At 39.1% G+C, this 10,489-nt stretch overlaps 1 protein-coding gene across 4 annotated transcripts in view; it reads right to left on the reverse strand.

The window, feature by feature from the left end:
- Nucleotides 1-10,489, reverse strand: part of LOC104851920 (cyclic AMP-dependent transcription factor ATF-7) — a 95,080-nt gene that overhangs the window by 26,824 nt on the left and 57,767 nt on the right. For all 4 annotated transcript variants that reach the window (XM_010609314.2, XM_010609315.3, XM_033763659.1 and 1 more), the window contains one exon: nt 2,639-2,735. In XM_010609314.2, the coding sequence (XP_010607616.1) occupies nt 2,639-2,735 (97 nt within the window). The remainder of the gene's footprint in view (nt 1-2,638; nt 2,736-10,489) is intronic.

Below are 10,489 nucleotides of genomic sequence, written 5' to 3' on the forward strand. Positions count from 1 at the left end.
AAAGAAAGAAAGAAAGAACAGTCAAGGAAGGAAACTAGGAGACTTTGGAGGACATAAGCAGAGGGTAGTGGAAAGAAGAATAGGAATACTATGGGGTTGGGATTCTCCCAAAGGCTCATGTATTAAAGTTGTGGTTCTTAGCACCTGGCACTATGGAAGTGGTGGACCTTTAAGAGCTGGGCCCAGTAAGAGGTTTAAGTCATTGGGAGTGTGCCTTCCTTTGAAAGACCTGTGGAACTCTGCTGTCTTTTTTCTGGTGACTCAGCCTTGAAAAGTAGCTTTGCTCTAACACTCACTCTGCCAAGATGCATTGCCCAGTCACTGACGGGGCTAACAAACCATAGACTGAAACTTCCAAAACTGTGATCGAAAATAAACTTTCTAAACTGACTTGTCTCAAGTATTTGTTACAGTGACAGAATGCTGATTAACACAAGGATAGAACAGAATAGAGATTTTGTACAAAGAAGAGCACAACTCAAGACTTAGAATACAGCTATCAGTTAATAACAAAGAACAGGTGATAATCTGAGGGACAAAGAGGTAAGATTAGCTGCTGACATAAAGATTCCAGGTAAAAATGTTTAATAAGGGCATTGGATAACATATGACAAAGCAGGTCTCAATTAGAGATATGAGGATTATCAGCAAAGACAGAACAGATCAAGTCATGTGCAAGTCATATGACTCCAGAACTGAATGTAAAAGGTAATAATATACTTTTTCTTCTTGAAACTGTCCTAAAGCACCTTCTATGACCACCTCTGCAGAGCTGGCATAGGCCTTTCCACCAACTTAGAACAACTGCTCCAACTTGTTAGCCTTGCCCAAAGTTCACCTTTTTCATAAACTTTCTCTGATTAATTTCACTTAGTATTCACATTGTTTGTATTATTCATTTTTGCAAACACCAAATATTTTTGTGCATACACATTCTGATTTAATTAAGTTTTACCTGCCTATATACTTACACTCTACCTACAATCTCTTCCAGGTTTTCTGTTTTTTTCCCGAGACAGGGTCTCACTGTTTAGTTCAGGCTGGCCTTAAACTCACTATAGCGCCCAGGTTAGCTTTGAACTTGCAGCAATTCTCCTGCCTCAGCCTCCTGAATGGTGGGATTACAGGTGTGCACCATCATGCCTGGCTCCCTTAGGTTTTTTTAAGAATCACTGAAGGTCTGGGGATTTAGCTCAGTGGTTCTGCCACCTGCCTCGAAAGCACAAGGTCCCGAATTTGATCCCCAGTACCAAAAGAAAAAAAAAAAGGAATTGTTGATGGCACTGTCCACACTTATCCTTTTCTCAGGGATTACAAATCTATAAGCTTCAACCTAAAGTGGAAATAAGGACTGAAATGTACAATACATATTGGGAAACGGGAAGAAAATGTTCAAGTGAGAAGGGGAGAAAGAGGGAGGAGGAAAGAAGGGACAAGAAAAAAAAAGAGAATAGAAAGAAAAAAATGTAAACAAAGCTTTTGTAAATGAGGGTTGAAAAAGGGTTGAAGCGGGGGCAGAATGGGAAAAAAAGAAGTAAGATATACCATGTACAGGAACAAATTCCCTTATGATGAATGTTATTATTATGTATATCTAAAATGCACCAATAAAGGTTTTGCTAAACAAACAAACAAACAAAAAAACCAACCTACAATCTTCTAGCAAAGTATCTGGTATACACAGTAGATATTCAATAAGTATTTGCTGAGTTAATAAGGAATAGGAAATCTATAAAGTCCCTTTCATCACATATATTAGTATAGCAAAGAGGTTGTCTCTCCTCCAAGTCTAGGGTACCATTTTGGTTAGTAGTTCTTAGAGAAATTGTGCCTTTACTGATGTATTAACTGATGTAATAATCATCAACTAAATATACTACTGATTAAATATTAAGTTAAGCTTGCATAGCTTGGGTGAAGTCCAAATCTCTCATGGTATCAAAAGAAAAAGGCCATTTTGGTTTCTATGTTTGTCTGGCTGCAAATGGCACAAAAGACTGTTGCATGATGTGAGAGCAGTTGCTATGAGTGCTCCCTTGGGAATGGTGCATGGAAGCGAGACAATATCTAAAACAACTGGTGAGAGGTTCCAGGTCACCCAAATTGGCTTAAAAAGAGTCCCACTGACTCAAACAAATGTCTTGTCTGAGTTCTGGAAATGTGCCTTCAATGGTGTCTGGGATCACAAGGAAAGCTGAATTTACGAACTGATAATCTGCCTGCTGGAGGAAAACTGACACCCAGTGAGTGGAAAGGAAGCAGCCAGGGTAGGTCGGCTTTTTGCCTTCTTTTGTTTGCCCGCACACAGTAGATAGGGAGAAATGTCAAAGGCATCTTTTGTCTGTAAATCTTCCAAAGTCTTAATAAATAAGAGGGAATACAGCGAAAAAAGCTAGAACAAAACCTCAACACACTTATTGTCAAAAACCACAGAACACAATCTTGTTACTAAAAATCAGAGTGGAGAGCACAATAGAAACTTGGGAGCTTTTAGTGTTCCTTTCTCCTGATTAAATGCAGATCACATAAGGGGTCTTGATGGGAGAAGGGGAGTACAGCTCCCAGTACATCTGGTCCCTGGTATTAATCTTAACTGTCGGGTGATAGCAAGGCACGTGGCTTTTAGGGCAGCAAATACCTGCAATGATGACTGAGTCAGTTCGGGCTGGGCCAAATTTCAATGTCATCTCATGCTTGTGTTTATGAACTGCCAGGTGGTCCTCATTTGTAAATCTCTGAAATGAAACAAAAATGGAGATGTGAAAACAAACAAACACCAATTCAGTTCCCTTTAAAAATGTCCTACCAAATATGTTGCAGTGAGGTTGGTCCCTCGAAAGGGGAAATAGAAAAAGAAAAAAATGGAAGCAATGAAAAAGGAAAAGAGACAGAGGAAAAAAGGTAGTAGAAAGAAGGGAGGAGAAGAGAGGGGGAGACCACAGCACCAAATGATTTGTAATATCTAGTCCAAAGAAGAGAAGTGGACAGATTGTTGGTGAAGTGAGATCCAGGCAGGAGGCTGCAAATGAAAAAAACATTAAGGCAAACTTGTAGCGAACAAGGGGAAAACAATTTTTAATAATAATAATAAAGAGAGAAGAAGGTGGAAGGCTAGGCACTCATTGGTCATCACAAAAATAGGACATTTCAGATCGAAGCTCTCCATGGTGGGGCTGATTGGACTACTTTATGAGGGGCTAACAGGGAGATAAATTATGCAGGATTAGGAGAACCATTTAACTTCCTGGCCCCCACAGTGCTGCAGCAGGAGCCTATGCGGCTATTTGGCTCAGGTTTTTAATGAGCCAGGATGGAGCTGTACAGGACCAAGGCCCATTGGCCAGCAATAATGGCATGCACCAGTCGCATCGGCCAAATGCTGGCTCCCCTTATCGGGCAGCCCGCCTGGGCTTCATTAGCCATAAAGGGGCCAGTACAATGCTGCTGGCTGTATAAAGGCAGAATAAAAACACAAGAAAAAAAATTGAAGGGTAGGGAGGAGCCTGCAGGCAGGATAATGAAAGAGAAAAAAGAAATGGTATAGAGATTGTGTTTGTTTAGGGGTTGGGATGAAAGGACAATGAAGAGGTGAAGTCTACCCCAGTTTATTACTAAATAAGACAGGGTTATTGAACTAATTTATGCACCTATCCCTTTAAAAGAAGGTGAAAGGAACAGATGAACAGTAGTAATTCAAAAGAACAGTAACCACAAAATTCTCTTTGAGGCTGATGGTCATGTTCCTTCATGAAAACATGCCTGCTACGTAGCAACTGCTTGCATGTTGCAGTTTTCCACAGCTCCTTTACCAGAGGTTCTATTTGCCTCTTTGTTTCTAAAACTAATGATGGAAGCTGGGCTTTATGGGAGGTGGAATAGGAGGATTCTGAGTTTTAGCCCAGTATGGGTAATTTTAGGATCCACCAAGACCCTATCTCAAAATTTAAAACAAAAGGGGTTGAGGTGGGGATGTAGCCCAATGTGAAGCCCTGGGTTTAATCCCCAATACCATGAATAAATAAAATAAAGTGACTGGTTGCCCCATTTCTACTTTCTTCACTTGATACATACTTTCCACCAAAGTACACCTATACCCCTCTTTCCCACAACTCTTTGGAAAAAACAAATACATAAGACTTGGTCTCATCCATTTAGGAAAACGACACCAAACTGTCTCAGCTCTGCTATTTTACTCAGACATAGCTTTTCTCCCAGTTCACGTTTTGTAAATTTTAAGATTCAAAGTCCCAGGCCAGGGATTTAACTCAGTGGTTTCGGTGCCTGCCTTGCAAGCCCAAGGACCTGAGTTCGATCCCCAGTACCCCCCCAAAAAAAAGAAAAAGAAAAAAGATTCAAAGTCTCTTAAAAAACAAACAAACAAACAAACAAACCCCTCAAATTTTTCCAAGCAAGGCATAAAGGCCTGAAGGGCGTTTTCAATTAAAAGTGTGATGAAGAGGGCTCGGGATTTAGCTCAGTGGTTCTGCCGACTGCCTAGCATACGCAAGGTTCCAAGTTTGATCCCCAGTACCAAAACCAGAACAAAACAAAAAGTGTGATGAAGATCCAAGAAGTCTGTTAACCAAGGCATGATGTTTGCAGGATGTCAGAGGTCTGGGAGTCCTGGTACTGTATTTGATAAAAAGAAATAAGCAGACGTAGAGGCTAAAATGGAGAAAAATATCCTTTTAGGATGACATGAAGAATAGTGGGTTAAACATATTTGTTGGTACTAGTCATGATATATCATAGCGATTTAAAAAAAATGTTTTAAAAAAAGTAAGGAAATTTGAGGTAAGTAATTTGAGAACATTTGTACAATGTTCTAGAAGCTAGAAGAATGACTTTAAAGCAATAAGTCCTCTTCTTCAGAAATATAGTTTGCTCAAAGTGGGCAGAGATTTTTTTTTCAGTACAGGAAACGGAACTCAAGGCCTTACACTAAGCTATATCCCTAACCCTTTTAAAATGTTTTTACTTTGAGACAGGGTCTTGCTAAATTGCTAAGCTGCCTAGACTGGGGTCTACCCAGCTTTTCTTTTCTTATTTTGTAGTTTGGGGACTTGAATCCCAGACCTCACACATGCTAAGGAAACATGTTATCATTATGCTACATCCTTATAGGATGTAAACATTTTTAAAACAGGGCTTATTTATTTTAAAACAGGGCTTTGAAGGCCAGGCATGGTGGCACACACCTGTGATCCCAGCACTCAGCAGACTTAGGGTTGGATCACTTCAAATTTGAGGCCAGCCTGGGCTACATAGTGAATTCAAGGCCAGCCTGAACTATACAGCGAGACCTGTCTCAAAAAAACCAAAAAACAAATAAAAAACACCAGAGTCTTGATAATTTCCCAGGTTGGCCCTGAAATTCAGATCTTCCTCCCTCAGTCTCCTGGGTAGCTGGGATTATATGTGCATTGCACTTCATCTGGCTAAACCATCCCCCCCTTTTTTTTTTTTCCTGGTAGCACTGAGGATTGAACCCAGGTCCTTTGCACTCAGCCATTTTCCCAGACCCTCTTTTTATTTTGATGCAAGGTCTCACTAGATTGCTAAGATGTCCTGGTGAGCTCAACCTTGGGATCCTTCTGCCTCAGGCTCACAGAGTGCTGAGATTATAGGCGAGTGTCACCACATCTGGCTCAGTTATACTATGTTAAGGAAGATCAAGAACTCGATTAGTAATGAGTTGGTGGTACACACCTGTAATCCCAATGTGTACCACTGTACTTGTGGCCTGGGACTATCTTTTTGTTTTGTTTTGTTTCTTGGGGGTAGCAGGGATCAAACCCAGGACCTTGCACTTGCCAAGCAGGCATGGCTCCAGGAGCTTCATCCCCAGCCCCCTATGACTGGATTGTTCCTACTATTTTCAGTATGATTCTAGTAATCTGAGATAGGAGGGAGAGAATAAAAGCTTACTGAAGCTTTTATCAAAGTCAGTGCCAATCTGGCTATTTTGAGTATTCAATTCTATTTTCTCTCATTTATTAAGTGTTAACTCTTTAGGAATTCTCTATATCAGGGGCTAGAGGTGCAGCTTAGTGACAGATGACTTGCCTTGAGTGTGAGGCTTAGTAGTAGGGAGAAAAAAATTTCAATCAGTGTCCCAAATTTCCATCACTCATGGCTGTGTTATCCTCCCCACTGGCCTCCTACCGTGCTGGGGCATTGAAGCCCTGGCCATGACAACAGATCACTTTTGAACTTCATGCTTAGGGACTCTTCTCTATGAAAGCAATTTCTCAGTTAAAATAGCCACAATTATTAAGTGTCAAAAATTTTTATCTTAGCAAATATACAGATTATTCCACTGGTTTAAAATGGGCTCCCAGAAGCTTTTCCTTTTAAAATTATTGTCTTACATTCAAAGTTAGAAAGTTCATTAACACATGTTCTTACTTCTCTCTTTCAAGTTAGAAAAGATAGATTTCTCTCCTCTATTATTTCTATCATGTACCACTAAAATCCAGTAGAGTCAAACAGAAAGATTTTTAGATGAATACTTTACAATGTTGTGCTACAGCTAACTCGTACTGTCTTACAAGAGTCAACTCTAGGGCTGTATTCCCATCACTGTTTCCAATGAGGTCACATCAATTTCACACTACTATGATTTTGATCTAAAATGTTCCTCAAAGTCTCATGTGTTCAGAGGTGGGGCTTTTGGAAAATGCTTTGATTATGCAGGGACACTGTACACATTAGTAGATGAATCCACTGACAAGTTCACAGCATAATATCCAGTCAGGAGGCAGGCCTCTGGAAGCACAACTTGGCCAGCATGTTCTTGTCTTCAGCTCCCCACTTCTCTCTATGCTACCTGTCATGGATTGAGAAGCCTTGACTGCTATGTCCTTCCACCAGGATTTTTCTGGGTTCGAGCAAGCTGACCATTTATGGACTGAATTCTCTCAAACTGTGAGCTAAAGGGCTGGGAATGTAGCTCAGTGTCTCCGCGCCTGCCTGGTAAGCACTAGGTCCTGAGTTCGATCCTCAGCACCAGAGAAGAAAAAAAAAAAAATTCCTCAAACTGTGAGCTAAAATAAACTTCTCTTTAAAAAGAAAATCACTGTCTTCTAGCTGATGTGGTTGTGCATGTGAGGATTGCCATGTGTTTGAGGCTACTACATAGTGAGGTCTCACTACATAGGTGAGACCTTATCTCAAAAAAAAAAAAAAAGCCCACCTAAGAATCTGGCTCCTCTGTTTGTTAACACTGCCACTGCCAATGAGCTTTTTTTTCTAGTCTTACCTATAATTGGTAAATAGCTGCTCACCATGGTTGTAGGGTAAATGATAATTTTCAATATATGTGTAGTTACTATCTTTCTGCAAGGCAGCAGAAGGCCATTATTATTCAAAATGTGGACTGAACAATTTGAGACACAGTGGATTAGAAAAGCAGTTTATGGGGCCAGGGATTTAGCTCAGTAGTTCTGCCACCTGCATTGCAAGTACGAGGACCTGAGTTTGATCCCCAGTACGCCCCCACCAAATTTTATATATCTTGAGCGAGGGTTTATATGGTAATTTAGGGTTTTTGTTATTTTGTTATTTTTTTCCTGTACTGGGAAAGATTGAACCTAGGGTCCTACCACTGAACAACATCCCACCTTTAAAAAAATTTTTTTTTTCTTAGTTTTGAGATAGGGTTGTACTAAGTCATAGAACTGCCTAGGTTGGGCTCAAACTTAAAATCCTCCTACCTCAGATCCTAGAGAGCTGGGATTGCAAGCATAAAATACCATGCCTACCTAAATTTAAAGTCTTATTTGCTCAAGTAAATGAATCAAGACATATTTTTTTTTGGTACCAGGGATCGATCTTGGGCCCTTGTGCTTCCAAGGCAGCCAATGGAGCTACTGAGCTAAATCCCTGGCCCAGGACAACCTCTTGATGCCTTTGGCATATACAAACAAGAGCAGAGAAAGCATTATGTACTAATTTGTAACCCTTCCAAAGATTATGAACATGTAGATACATGAACATGCACTATTCAAGATGGAAGCCACTAGTCACACACAGCTATAAGTACTTGCAATATGGCTAATCTGAACTGAGATGTACTCTTTCTCAAAATATTCACTAGATTTTGAAGATACATAGTATAAAAAAAGAAAAGAATGTAAAATATCTTAGCAATTTTATGGACCAGCTGTGGTGACACATGCCTGTAATCCCAGTACTCTAGGAGGCTGAGGCAGGAAGATCACTTGAGTTAAGGAGTTTGAGGCTGGCTGCATGACAATAAGGCTCCACCCCCCCAAAAAAAATTACCATGGGAATTTTAATCACATGCCAATCCTGAGTCTTTCCCCTTTAATCCATTTTCTGTAAATGCAGCTTAACATTTTATAGCACTAGTTCTCAACCAGAAACAACTTTGTTCCCCAGGTAAAATGTGGCAATATTTGGAGAAATTTTTGCTTGTCACAGAGGCTACTGGCTTCTAGAGGGTAGAAGATTGGGATGCTGATAAATACTGTATAATGCACAAGCTAGTCTCCAAAACAAGGAATTATCTAACTCAAAATGTCTGCTGTGTCTCTGTTGAGAAATCCTGCTTACAGAGTAACAAAAAGAAATAAGAAAAAAGATCGTTGTTTAGTTTCCCTTGCCAAACTGCCACATGTTTTTGGACCTGAAACTTGGAAGGAAAAAAGCCAGGCAGAAAACTTCCACACTCATTTTATAAAATGGCTGATGTACTACAGATCTGCAAACACTTAGGATAGGGAAATTAGGAAGATGATGACAGAAGGCACTGTAATTGGGTGAAGAACAGATTAAATGGAATTCTCACCCATTACCTTGTTAGTAACAAAAAGATAATAAGGAAGAAGCTAATCAAAACAATTTTGGTTACTTTTAATTCTCATTCCCTGATGGAGTTTTTTGTTAAAAAAGCAAGAAGGAATAAAATTTTTTTTTTAGTTTAAGAAATGTTAAGATAAAAATGTTAAGAAGCATAAAATAAAATGTCAGGATTATGAGGAAGCCAATCTGAAAAATTATTTTAGTTCCAGAATGGATAGGGAAAATATAGTAAGTATAGTTTCTTTTTTTCTTTTCCTTCAGTACCAGGGATTGAATTTGGGACCTTGTGCTTGCGAGGCAGGCATGGTGCTGCTGAGTTAAATCCCCAGCTCAGTATAGTTTCTTATTAACAATTAATTTTCCATGAGACATATTTGGGTGTTTTTTTTTTTTGTACTGGGGATTGAACTGAGGTCCTTATGCTTGTGAGGCAGGCAGCAGCACCACTGAGCTAAACCCCCGGCCCCATGAGACATATTTGGTAAAAAATCTTTTCCATTTCTAAAAGTTTCCCTTCAGCTATTCTTCTGTAATAAGAGAATCTGGAATCCTACCTCCTTGCAAATTAATGAACACAGCTAAGTAAAGAGTTAAAAACATAGTGGGAACTATATAAATCAAGACCAAATCTCAGTGAATAAAGTCTTAACCTTTTTTTTTTTTCTTTTTCAGTACTGGGGATTGAATCCAAGAGGGGTAAGCTATATCCTTAGCCCTTTAAAACTATTTATTTTGAGACAGTGTCTCCCTAAATTGCCCAGGCTGGGACTTACGATCTTTCTGCCTCAATATCTCAAGTACCTGTAATTACAGGTTAGCACCACCATCCCTGGCTCCTAGATTTTTAATTTTTTGTTTTTGTTTCTTTTTGGTAACAGAGATCGAACTCGGGTCCTTGCACTTGTGAGGCAGGAAGAGGAACCACTGAGCTAAATCCTGGGCCTTTAGATTTTTAATTTTTAAAAAAGAGGTATATAGAAAATACACAAATCTTTTTTTTTTTTAAATAGGGCTATTCAGTTTTTTTATTGAGCTTTGCTACTTGAGTCTTTCAAGGAATTTGTACATTTACATAAGTTGTGAGTTTTACTGTCATAATGTTGTACATAATGTTCCTTTTATTTAATATTCCGTTATTTCAACACCACTCCCATTCCTAAAAGTGCATGTATGTTCATGAAGTATAGTGGTCTGTACTTTTCTAAACAAAATTTTAGCAAATTGACTTTTTTTTTCCTTTTTATTGAGGTTATTGGTACAATCTAGGTATACAAATACAGTTACATTCATCATTGGGATTCTGTACCTTTACATAATAGGTCTTGATTCTCATTTTTCCCCTTGTCCCTGCCCTCCCTTCACCCCCTCCTCCCCTCCCCATTTACAAACACTTTATTTCCATTTTTTCAATTTCTCATATTTTTTTCCTCTCCCTTATTACCTTTCCCCCACCCTTCCCACTTTCCTTACACCTTTAGCCCTTTACTTCCTATTTCACATTATTAATTGTCTCATTAGGATCCTGTGTACTATTATAGTTTTTCACACCAAAGAAACTATTCAGTATTTCAGTTACAGAAATCTCTGTATGAACATTAAAAATAGGGAATCCTAAAATAAAACTAAAAAGGAAAGTAAAAGAGAAAAGGCAATGATGTAACAT

This window comes from Fukomys damarensis, unplaced genomic scaffold (genome assembly GCF_012274545.1).
Source record: "Fukomys damarensis isolate Sample0158 unplaced genomic scaffold, DMR_v1.0_HiC HiC_scaffold_15, whole genome shotgun sequence".
Classification (NCBI taxonomy): domain Eukaryota; kingdom Metazoa; phylum Chordata; class Mammalia; order Rodentia; family Bathyergidae; genus Fukomys; species Fukomys damarensis.